The 12,722-nt window shown below is 42.5% G+C and overlaps 1 protein-coding gene across 3 annotated transcripts in view; it reads right to left on the minus strand.

Moving 5' to 3' along the window:
* The window catches only part of mkxa (mohawk homeobox a), a 55,082-nt gene extending 45,115 nt beyond the window's left edge, over positions 1–9,967 (minus strand). For 2 of the 3 annotated variants that reach the window (XR_009644750.1, XM_060825591.1), the window contains exons 1-3: positions 9,859–9,967; positions 8,043–8,287; positions 5,523–5,682 (exon numbers count right to left, since the gene is read on the minus strand). Coding sequence is in view for 2 of the 3 variants with exons in the window: in XM_060825591.1 (XP_060681574.1) it covers positions 5,523–5,682; positions 8,043–8,215 (333 nt within the window). In the remaining variant the exon portion in view is untranslated. Of the gene's footprint in view, positions 1–5,522; positions 5,683–8,042; positions 8,288–9,355; positions 9,396–9,858 lie in introns of those variants that run through there. The other variant, XM_060825592.1, reaches the window with a different exon arrangement.
* Positions 9,968–12,722: the final 2,755 nt, after the last annotated feature.

Here is a 12,722-nt window from a genome sequence, read left to right on the forward strand (position 1 = left end):
CCTCTTCTGACACGAAATGAAATGGTTAAAACAAGTGAGTCGAGTGTAGTAGACAAGATTTCACAGCAGCAGGGTCACCATAAGTTGATGCACTGAGACACTTCACTTGGCTGCTCACTAGAAGCAGAACTTGTTTTGAGTTCTGTAAAGACAGTGCAATAGAACGTGGCAGGAAAGACTTCATGCTGATTGTGGTCACAGGGGGGAGCAGAAGAGTTCAGCTAACCAGCAGCAAGCATTGTCTTGCCAGTTGGACGAAGTACAAGGCTTAAAAATAATCCAAGCAAATCTGAGACCTGGCGGCAGATGTTATTGAGTACTATAAAGATATTTTAAATATTATGAGAGATTGAATGTTGATGGAATCACAATTGGATGAAGTTATAATAAATGCTTTCACAAACACAAAATAGCAAATTGGTTGCAATTAAACAATGATGAAAAGAACTTGCCTGTCTGTTTTAAATAAAGAACAGCAATTTGGCACATAGAAGGAATAGAAAATTATAAATAACAACTATTGCATTAATTTAGGTTTGAATTTTAATCTGAGCTGTTTGTGTACAGCTGCACAGAGACTTCTACCCCAGAAACTGGAAAAGGAGTCTAGGTAAGTCCTGTCAACAAAACACAGGATGAATCCAATCTGCCCATTACTGCCTTGACAGTCTAACCTCAATTCTTAGCTAAATGATGGGAGGTTTCATTGACACTGCTGTCAAGTCATGCTTACTATTCAACTTGTTTATTTTACACTCCATCAGGGCTAAGTGTTGTGATGGATAACAGAATGGCTGACTTTGACATCAAGGTTATATTGGACAAAATGTGCATCAAGGGACCTTAGTAAAATTTAAGTCAGTAGGAGGGCCAAGTGCTAAGAAATGACCACCTCCGACAAGGCTAAACCCAAACATATCTACTTGAAATTCAGTGGTGTTTTCATCAGTGAATTCCCGTGACCATCAACATCATTGGGATTACCATTGACCAGAAACTGAACTGGACTGGCCATAGAAATATTGTGGCTACAACAGCAGGTCAGGGACTGAGAACTATATAGCATGTAACTCACCTCTGACTCTCCAAAGCCTGTTCACGATCTAGAAGGCACAAGACAGGAAGGTGGGCAATTGGCTTCCACTTGCCTGAATGATTAAGGTTCCAACACAACTCAAGATGTGTGATGCCATCCAAAAATAATACCCTGTTGGATGGGCATCCCATTCACCACTTTAAATATTCATTTTCTCCACCACCAGTGTATAGTGGTAGCACTTATCATCTACCAAATTCAAAATAATGATTTGTCAAAGCTCCTTCAACAGCTTCTTCCAATACTGTGACCTTTACCATCTAGAAAGACAAGAGAAGCAAGCTGCTAGGAAACTGCAAATCCCTGTCCAAGTCACACACCATTCTGACATAGAACTACATCACCATTCCTTAACTGCTGTTTGGTAAAAAATCATGGAAAGTCCCTCCTGAACAACACCTTTAAAGTAACTGCAAGTAAAAGATTGGAGTAATATTCTGCTGGGGTGGGCCTGAGAGATTCAATGCTAACTAACAGAAATGTAATGCCTAATGGATTTGGTGTCAATTACCAACTGTCAAAATATCTAGTTTGAAAATATGAAAAACAATCAAAGATAATGAACTCAGAAAGAAACTTCACTTTTGGGAAATGATCAGAACTGCTGAAAACTGACTTCTGTATCAGTTACTGCTGAACACTTGTTATCATTTCTCTCTGGACTGCTCAACTTTCCTGAAATGGCTCTTTATGGACTAGTTAGTTTGCAGTATTGATTGAAAGGTTAGGCTCAGATTGTTTGGGTTTCACATTGGCTGCAGCATAAACTTTAACTGTTGGAAAGACATCTCTATAAACCTTTTTTTATAAAGTCTCCAAAGATCCTTCAGACTTCACTCTAACATTATTACTATTAATGACTGATTAAAAGCCAGTCCAGAGAAGGATCACTGCACAGACGTTTCAGCTTGAATTGATTGAGATGCAATTTTCTGAAGCTGAAAGCAATATACTAATAGCCTTGGACAACTCTGTGCGAAACTAGTAACTCTAGTTAGAAGGCAGCACTAAACAACTTCATGTAGCAAATTGCAGCAACAACATGGGTAACTATCAAATCTGTCGTATTTAAAATGGCTTTGTCGCTGTTAAAAAATAGAAGCTGTCTGACTTTCTCAGTATTGAATTCATATTTGATTTTAAGTGCGTCAACACAGTCAACCAACAACCCACCATTGCCATGTGAATGTGAATTCGCTGTGGGTGTATGCTCGGGGGGTGTGGCAGTAAACATACAGGACAAATTATTAATCTGTCTCAATATTGCCGCTTTATCCCAAGCAGCCAATTTCAATGCAATAGTGTTTTAAGATAAATAAAATTCGCTACAATTCAGCGATCTGATCGCAAGGAAACTGACGTTTTACAGCGGTTAATGTTCATGGCGTATTACATTGTGATAAATTAGCGAAAAGATTCAAAGTGACATTTACAATGTTATTAAATAAACATTTCATTGCTGAATGTAATAATTGATCGAGGATTTCTTTTCCCTATGTGGGGATCAGCAGGCAGCCGTTTTACTGTGTTTTTCTTTGCCTGTTTTGATTGGTAGCTTTTACAGGAATGTTACTTTCACATAAATATCATTGAGATATGTCGTTGAGCACCTGTATAAACAGAATATCAATAAACGGGAATAACTAACATTACTGCTCTTTAAATCCTTCAAAGTTACTGAGTCAGTTGGTTCTGGTTTCAAGCAGCATTTTTGGTGATTTATCTGAAATTTGGTCTCGATTTCCCAGCTCCATGTGCAGGCTACGACAGGATCGCTCGCTGGATGAGTTGTTCCTTCGGGACGCTGCACCCCACCCCCGCCACCTTGTCCAACAATGGACAAAGATGCAGACTATGGAGGACAAACTCACTTAACTCAAACAAACATTTCACTCGGGAATTTCCGCAGAATCCAAGCGACTGAGAAGTGTTCGTTGCAGCATCCTAACACTTGTGCCAAATTAATTTCCTAAATGTAAATGCGCGGAATTCTTTGGAAATATGTTACATGTGTCAGCATTCGATCCACCGAGTCAGCTGACAGGGAGATGTTGCACTAAACTTGAAAAGCAGGACACGATTCCAGAAGGGCCACATCTCTGTGAACTCACTGAAATGGCCAGTGGGTACAAGTGAGCAAGATTAAAGATAGAAAATAAGGAAGTGACAATAACCCAATTAATGGTCCATTTAAATGTGTGTGAGGAAGCTAGCGGTATTACTGAGATACAGTTACATTCTAATGGCAGTGTGACTGAGAGTCAGAGCAGATAGTTGACTCTGCAAATGTCATTCCTCAAGACTGAGTCTGAAAAAATGAACTTAAATAGAACAATGTGTTCAATTATGTGTACAAAGTACATGGCAGAATTTAATTCACATGATATTCTCGAACTATCCAGCTATGTTTAAGACATTTTGGCAATTGTAAGTCCAATGAACAACTCAGACGTTACTTGTAACCAGGGTAATCTGAACGTCACAAAAACCTTTACGAATAATAGCAAAGTAATGTGACATATCTTAATATATTCCTGCACAACCCAGAAATGATTCTCCCAGAGTTTTCCCTTTTCTGCAATGCAACCCGTTATTTCCTCCACCTCAGTAACCAGGCGAATTTAAAAAGGAGAAAGAGGTGGTTAACACAGCACAATACACATTTACATAATCTTGTCAGGTATGGCCTACAGTATGTTCGACAATTGTGAACTGGTGTGTCAGAAGGCTGAATGCAAAGAAACTATTTAAAGCTAAGAAGTGTCAATTGATCCAGGAACATTCAACTTGGTATCATGTCAAATGCAGAGTGGTTTACTACCTCGTTAACATAGCAGTGTGCTATTAACACAACCAGAAATAGGCAGATAAAAAGATGTGGAAAATCACAGTGAAACAATTGAAATCAATACATTTAATGAAAGTGAATGGGCACAAGTTCATTCTCCCATTTCCCTCATTGGGCCTCTTGCTCCTATTTTTGCAGGAAAAATACTTAGTCGGAAAAGTGTGGGTCCTATGTTGTAAGTAATGGTAACGAAGTGCAAACACTGTTATTGCAAAATGCGACAATGTGTACGTGAGCAGCGCAAAACTGTCATAAATTAAACCTTGTCATATTACACAGACCTTTCAGAGATTATGGAATACGATGACAGGTTTGATATGGCACCATAACAATTTAAGAATAAAGTTGTGATTTGGAGGAGCCGGTGTTGGACTGGGGTGTACAAAAACAAAAATCACACAACACCAGGTTACAGTCCAACAGGTTTATTTGGAAGCACTAGCTTTCTGAGCGCTGCCCCTTCATCAGACTGTCGTGGATTATAATATGGAGTATAAGAATAAAGTTGATCCGAATGTAATTGTGTAGCGCAAAATATATCTGGATGAAATCTGTTGGATGATTATGCATCTTGGTCAGTAACGCATTTCTGAATCTTAATTCATCTTTCAGTCTTTTTAGCAATACCTTAAAAACACACACACACATTGCTCACTGTCATTTCTCTGTAAGGTGAAATGCATTTGAATTCCAACTCGTGAGCGAGGAACGAAAACCGATTCTACCGAAGGTGGGGCCGGGGAGGACTTGCACGAGTCCAGTACGTGAAACTTACAGGTTTTAATGAGAACTGTGATTTCGCCTTGATTCAAATACTTTAATACGTGCAGTTATTCCCCGCCACCAATGAAAACACTATAAATGTCAGAAGAAGCATTTCTCGGTGAGGTTGCTGTATGTGATTGGTGCATCCAGTTGGGGTCCGGCCAGCGAGCTCCCCAACCGCCCCCCACCTCTACCCCGCCCCCTCTCGGGGGACAGCAGACCCTCACTGAGACCAGTCGGTTCAGTCCACATTTGATCCCGGGACTGAGTATTAGAATTGTCTAGCTAGGCCTCTCCATTTGCAAGGACATTTCTTGCCTTTAAAAAGGGCATGGTGGCTCGGTGGATAACACTGCTGCCTCACAGTACCAGGGTCCCAGGTTCAATTCCAGTCTCGGGTGACTGTCTGTGTGGAGTTTGCACATTCTCCCCGTGTCTCCTGTTTCCTCCCACAGTCCAAAGATATGCAGGTTAGGTGAATTGGCCATGGTGTTAGGCGCAATAGTCAGAGGGAAATAGGACTGGATGGGTTACTCTTCGGAGGGTCGGTGTGGAGTGGTTGGGCCGAAGGGCCTGTTTCCACACTGTAGGCAATTTAAACTGCATCTGCCGTTAGCACCGGGATAAAAACCAATCGCCGTCAAATACACGCAATGGTGCAGTCAGATTTTCACTGTTGGGCAAACCAATTTGTGTATTTTTTTTTGTGCGTGTGAGACGCTAATGGATAATCCTAGCTCGCACACAAGTACTGAGTAGAGATGGAAACAGAAAGACAATACCGATTGAATGAGGTAGGGAAAACGGCCTTACTTGTACCAGGGTCATCTGGGAACCGAGGGCCAGCAGAATCTTCTCGGTTTTAGTTGGGTACGGGTTGTCTCGGTGCTTGTACAGCCATTGTTTCAAAGGGCGAGCCATATCCTGAAGAGCCTGCCGTTTGTGCCTCACCTTACCTCCGCCCTGCCGAGAGCTGGAAACATTCAGGTAGTCAATGACCAGGCACAAAACAAAGAAAAACACAAAGCTTTTGCATAGACAGCAATGTAGTCGCGTTCAAAGGTACATTTCTTCCTGTACAGTGAAGGTCAAAGTGTGGGCAGTTTACACACTCCGAGAGTGTATCATGTTCTGGGTCTCCTTTGAACACACTCCAGAAATCAGACATCATGTTTCTGAACCAACACCGAACTGTGGGAATCGACCGTGAACTCATTTTATCTGAGGGAAGATGGAAACAGAAATGTGCGCAGAAAGCAAGTCTCATGGCACCCGCACTATCACAATCACAACATTAATTTAAAACAAAAATCAATGGAACCCTGTTTCTGAGTCGGGTTTCTGGTGATTTAATGTTTGAATAGAAATAAAATGAACTTTGGAAATGAATGTGAGACACCCGTGGAAATGTGTAAGTGGGGCGATGTTCTCAGCAAGTTTCAGACCTTTCTGTGTCTGTGCATATCGTTATTGCGGGTTCCTGTTATCTGTCATGCTTTAAAGTAGATGACCTGCTTCAGATATATTTGAGCTGAAGTGCTTGGGAAGTTTCTCGGGAGATACGATGAGGCTTTGTATAAATGAAGGTTTCCTCTCAGTGCAACACGGATCAGTCCTTGTTCGTCTAAAAACCGAACTTGGCTTCTGCCTTATTCATAGAGGAAAAATCCTTCGTTTATATAGCCCCTGTCACCACCTCATGATGTCCCGGAGTATTTCCCAGTCAATGCAGCAGTTTTCAAATACAATTGCTGTGATAATGTAGAAAACGTGGCAGTCAATTTACGAACAGCGACCTCACACACACAATAAGGTGGGAATAACTAGATAACCATATCTATTAACTAGATGGCGCTGACGGAAATGTAAGTGTGCTGTGAGTCTGAGGCTGCGTGTCTCAGTGGAGTGTGTTGTCTGTTTATCCGTGTGAATACTGTGGTGATCAGTAGGCCACCTTCTGAAACTGCCTGGCGTGTGTTCTCCCAGCCTTCTGCTTGTCTACCTTGGGTTCCAGCATCTGTAGGTGTTTTTGTTTTGTCTCTAATCAGGCTTGTAAGGTTTGTCAAGAGCCGGAGGGACATGATGTGGATGGTGCTTGAATATGTGCATTCCAACTGGGTGCTGCAGATGTCGCTGTGAATCTGAAGCCCCCCCTTATCCACTGAACAGAGAAACTTAACATTCTCACTGGGACGATATTTCTGACTCATGTCCCCTTGAACACTGCCAGACCAACGCGGTATTGCTAAACTCTAGCGCATGACCCCAAAGCAAATTGTCATCTGGATATTCGCTAACAGTCGCGGTTATAACTAGTTGTTGTGTTTGAACAGGAATTCAACTTCAGTGAAGGCCGTGTTATAAAAACATGTCAACATCTTAAAAGAAAAATGATTTTCCCCCCTAAAATCAACGATTGTCACCGAAATGTTTTCTTGTTTTAAAGTTTGTATTTGTAGTTGAAATTGAAATAAATGAAAACTTGTTTACATCGGTCACAAAATGTGCCCCACACTGACAATAAAAGTAATTCTATTGGTACATGTACATACAGAAGATGTCCGATTATGTCTGAATTATTGCAGCATCTGACCACCCAGAGAAAGATATTTACATTAGTGATCAACCCCGATGTGAAAAGATGATTGCAAGTTATGAAATATTGGTATTGAATGTCATTGTTATTTACAAACAATGTTTGAAACGGCGAGGCATTACATTGAACCTTATCAATAATGCCAGTTCTGAAAAAGAGTCAAAATTAAACTTAAATCATTAAGTCTCTCCACAGATGCTGCCAGACCTGCCGAGTTCCTCCAGCATTCTCTGTGTCAGGTTTCCAGTATCTGCAGGACTCTGCTTGGATATGGTCAATAATGTGTTCACATTCAGGGCCCTTACTGCTGCCGGTTTGAACAGTGCCGTGTTCGGGATGATAAAGTGGGAGTGGGCGCCGCATGTTTACAAATGATTGTGCTGATACCATCAGAAACTGGTCATCACACTTCCAGAAAAGGTCGTTTTAGCAAAACCATCAAATCTGGCGAAGGGATGATTTTTTAAAAAAATCCATTAATATCTGAAGGACATAGATCGCGCCGCACTCTGTAGAGTGAGTGCATGGCGCTCCGCTTTATGAAACCTATTCTCAGGATTTCTTAACTCAGGATTGCTAATGGTCAGAACATAGGTCCAAAATTACAGATAGCTGTATAGGGCTGGGAAGTGTGTGTGTGTAAGGTAATTCTGCTTCACCGCCTACCCTGCAGCTACATTCCTGAGCCCAGTTAACCACATGCCTGTCACCCCCAGGAAAAGGAGTCATACCCAGACCTCCTGTGCCGCAGACCCCTCTGACTCCGGCTGGACGGACTGTCCGGGATCATCAGCTCCTGCTCTTGTTCCTCCATCACTTCCATATAGGTCCTGCTTTTCCTCTCGACCTCATTTGCCTTTTCTTCGAAAATAACTTGGTTGGTAAATTTATTAAAGACGATGGTGTTCATCTTCCTGCGCGTTCCAGTGTCTGTCTCACTAAGCGGTGAGGGGCTCGTGATTTGAAGATTCAACCTGGTGGACTGGAGTCAATGGATACATAGATATTTTTATAAAAATCGTAGGTCACTTCAAAACCAAAACTCAAACGACTCTACTTGCCATGTAAATGAGGAGAAAATAAACCACTACCGTCCACAAAGGCAGGACCTGGCCCTCTGCCAACATCGAGAGAATACAAACTCTTCACAGTCAATGCTGTGTTGTTCCCTTCGGCCGGGAAACGAGCGCTTGCTTTTTTTCAAAAAAGTGTTGTTTACAACTCCCAAGTCCGCGCCACTCGCAACTTTAAAGGAGAGAAATCTGCAGATGAAACAGTTGCTCCGATTTACAGTCACTATTTGATTCCCATTCCCACCCACGGGGAGGGGGTGATATTTGTTTAAAACAAAGTTCAGTCCTGTTTGTAAAATAAATCCAATTTATCGGAATTTTCCCCTTAGGCTCGACCTGAACACAAATAAATTGCTTCGGCGTGTGATCTGGGAGCACACACCAGCGGGACAAGAAGTCATTTTTAATGGGCCCCTCCTCAGTATTAGGAGGACCTAGCGCGCTTCTGCTAATGGGTTATATCCTGTCCTGACTTGGCCGCTCTACTGCAGTAAATCTACAGAACCGTCAAAACCTGTCTTGCAAAACCAAGCAGACGTTTAAGGGTTTACAGCGAACAGTAAACTCCCGGGACGTGTGCGCAAGTCGCTGTTTCAGGACCGCTGCTGCCGTGTGGACACGCTAACAGAAATGTTTTAAGTGATGAATGTTTCTTACGTGAGTGTCAGAAGGCAGCGCCGGTGCTGATCCAGACAGAGCTCCCATTCACTATAGATTGGGTAGATATTCCGGAGCATCCGAACAAGGCTGAGAAATATCACGCACACATTGACAAAGGCAGTGAGCCTTCTGGCCTTGGAATGTCTACATCATCCATCAATATTTCCACCCAATTCCCATTCATCATCGCCTCTCCTTCTCTTTGGGAATACCCCAGAGAATAGTTCCTAGACACCGTTAGAAAAGACACACCACGTGTCTGTTTTCTGACTTGATCCTATTAAAAGATCCAGCCACTCACACCGTCTGTCTCTTACCTGTGCCTTGGGGCTGGACTCTGTTCCCACTCCCTTAGCTCCATCCGAGCAGCTCACCAACAGTTTGTCTTGGTGAACTGCCGGCCCCGATCAGACAGAGCTGCAGTTTCTGTTTGGATCACTCGGGGACTGTGGAAAGTGGGTGACCTCTCCCCCTTGCTGAACCCATTAGCTCCATTCTGAAGGGCCGGGTTGAGCAGTTTACAGCAGCTGATCTGTTGATAAACTTGGAAAGCGCGGAGCCGCTGTTTATTGAGCTGGCCGGCCCGCCAACTACAGAGCGACAATCAGCGTCTCTCTGAGTGCACCCCGAAGCCGCCACCTCCGGCTACACACCCAGCCGTGAAAGCTCACCGGTTCCTCAGGGGGTCCCGAAAGGCTCTGTGCCATTTTTTTTCCCCTTGTCGCTAATTCTGTGCAGAACGTTTTTTCTTAAAAGTGCTGAAAACGTTTTGAAGACGATCCCCGCCCCAAACATGATTATAAAGTAGAGAAGTAACTACCTGGTTTGGTTTTGGAAGGAGTCGGTCAGTGTGGTAAACTGATAAGAACGAGCAGTAATCCAGCCCCTGTCTGCATTTGCACTGCCATTTCACATCGCTGTCAGGAAGAGTTGATCTGAAACCGCACGGACCACGCTCGCCTCTCTCCTATTTACCCTGATGGCAGCCCTAACCCCGGAACCTGAATATACAGCATTGCCCATGTTTCCCAGCTGCTCTGCCTAGTCTCTGAACATAGACTGAATACATTACTCAGGTTCCGGGAAGGTGCAGCGGGAGGCTGGCTCTGTCTGTTTTACAGAATCCTGTGCTCCCGCTCCTAAATATAGCGCTTATTTCACTTCCAGCAAGAACATTTCCGTTCGAAATCGACTGACCTCGTGCATTTTCGTTTCATTTTCCCGAGACAAATGTATGATTGAAAATCTATTCATTAACGTTTTCGAAACATTTCTTATCATCCAGGTATCACATTGAGAACATCGACCTTATCTGATATTTTTCCAACAGTCAGTGTGATCACAGAGATTCCTTAGAGTTTCCATTCGGGCGCTTCATTTTAAATTCATCCTTTGTTCATATTTCAGATCATATTCTAGGTTTTGCCCACATTATTTATCCTCCTAAAAGGGTCACATGCCAAAAATCTAAGATCATGTCATTTGGAAAACTCATTTTAATTGAATAGAAGAAATTCGCTTAAATACAAATGATAAAATTTCGTTTTCTTTTATTTAATGTGGAAACTTTAAACTTTACACCGGGATCTCTCAGATATGTTAGCCCATTGACTTTTATTCAGTTAGATACATTTATCAGAGATTGCGCTCTGATGAAACTGAACAAGTAAAGCTCAAAGCGTTGGCGATTGTTGGAAACTGCACAAGGTTAGCAGCCTCTCTGTGTATCAAATAACACATTTACAATCGTGTCAGATAAGATGATTTGTTTTAAAAGGGAAGTTGATCCGATTTCTTTGGTTAAAGAGGATTTTTAACAGATCCTTGTGACACGGAGTATTTCGGTAAACGCCGAAGTCTGGCTAAATCACCGAGCCGGCTGGTTCATTTGTTCACTGAATAAACCGCGGTCACTCTTGCTTTTAAATACTATTGGACAACAAATAAAATGGGAAACTAACTATAGGATCAAAGCTGTTTTATAAATTTAAGTAAATCTGGATTGGATCCGGTTTTGATGTGGTCGTTAAACGACTCCAAGGTGACACCCTACCTGCTTTTGGGCTGGTAATATGTTTATAATTTCGATATTATCGAGACTGTAGGAATGCCAGAGTGTTCTTGAGTACCTGCAAGTGTTGAGTGCAAATGTTAACACGAGGTTGACCTTTTTCACACGAGGTGACATTTGACTGAGTCCACCTCGTTAACAAAAAGAATCGAATAAATGTTTGAAATTCTCACAGGGCGCCAGTGCAGAGAGCGAACACAGCGGTTAATGTTACTGTCTGTCAGTGACACAGTGAAGTAACTGCAAACAGAAATGGAACAGAACCCAAGATCAAAATACTCGAAATAAAATCAGAAAAAAAAAGTTCACACGAGGTCCGTCAGGTCTTAAAAAGGGAAATAAATCGGTCATCTTTCTCCTTCCTTTTACTGTGCACCATTGCACCAGGCTCTGGTTGAAGGATACCTGTGAGCCTGTAGCTTTCACTAAACTCACACACTTGGAAATGGACGAGTGTGATCAGCGTGTCTGAACAAATTCAGCGTTTTCCGGCTTGCTCAGTCTGTCAACGAGAAACGGAGAAAGATGCAGCGGCGGCTGTGGGATAACCAGGAATGATTTATGAGGGTCATCCTCAAAAAGTAGGAAAATGAGATCTCCATAATACTAATGGCCTACAAGGTAAAAGAAAATCTATTGGTATCAACTCAATCATCCCCAAGGACACGGCCAATAAACTATAGCATAATCTGAGATATCTACCATCACCGCGCACGATATTGAGAACCACATTGAGGAGGTGCCGCTGCTGGACTGGGGTGGACAAAATTAAAAATCAACTAGGCAAAGTTTAAAAAAAATCACACAGCACCAAGTTATATTGAGAATATTACCTGATTTTGTTTTAGGGGATAATGTCAGACTCATATCTATTGCCTTCCGGAATATTTTGACAGCATGAACTGCTGTGCTCCCGGTTTGAATGAGCCGGTCTCAGTGGGTTTCCCCCCTTTTCGCCCATAACCGGGAGTTCTCGCGTGAAAGCCGAGTGCCTCCCGGAGTGAGAGCAGCTCTCTCCCACATTTATAACATGTTCAGGATCACAGCGTTCATCGTTTTCAGCTGATGTTTATCATTTGAATTTCGAGAGACACGAATTTGGGGAATCGATGGACATTAACACGAACGGCTTGACCTTAGAAATAGCAATATTTCACTATAATATTTGTCTTCAGGATCGGTGTCTGTGAGAGGAACCCCCGGGGAGAGTAGGCTGCTGACCTTGTGAGGACTCACATTGAATTCAGGCAATTTGTATTGTGTGGTGTTAAAAATAAAAACAAATCGCTTCGTGTTTCTTTTAAACGGGGTGAATATTTGCAACACTGATGGAACTATTAACTCACACGGGTTGAGCGGAGGAATAAATGAGGAAATCTTCTTTAGTTAACAGGTCATTGTGATCCTGTAAATACATAAACCAGGATTTCGAACAGTCTCCCACCTCCCTCTGGATCTGAGCGGATGGGAGGAAACTTGCCCTGGGCAAAACGCGGGCTGCGCTATTTCTCCGCAATGTTTGCGGCCGGCGAGTAACAGGATTCATTTGAAACAACAAAAAAAAACACTTTAGTTAAGAAATAAAACACAAATCTGGTTTATTTTACGGGCTG

The sequence above is a fragment of the Hemiscyllium ocellatum genome, chromosome 5 (assembly GCF_020745735.1).
Source record: "Hemiscyllium ocellatum isolate sHemOce1 chromosome 5, sHemOce1.pat.X.cur, whole genome shotgun sequence".
Taxonomy (NCBI): Eukaryota; Metazoa; Chordata; class Chondrichthyes; order Orectolobiformes; family Hemiscylliidae; genus Hemiscyllium; species Hemiscyllium ocellatum.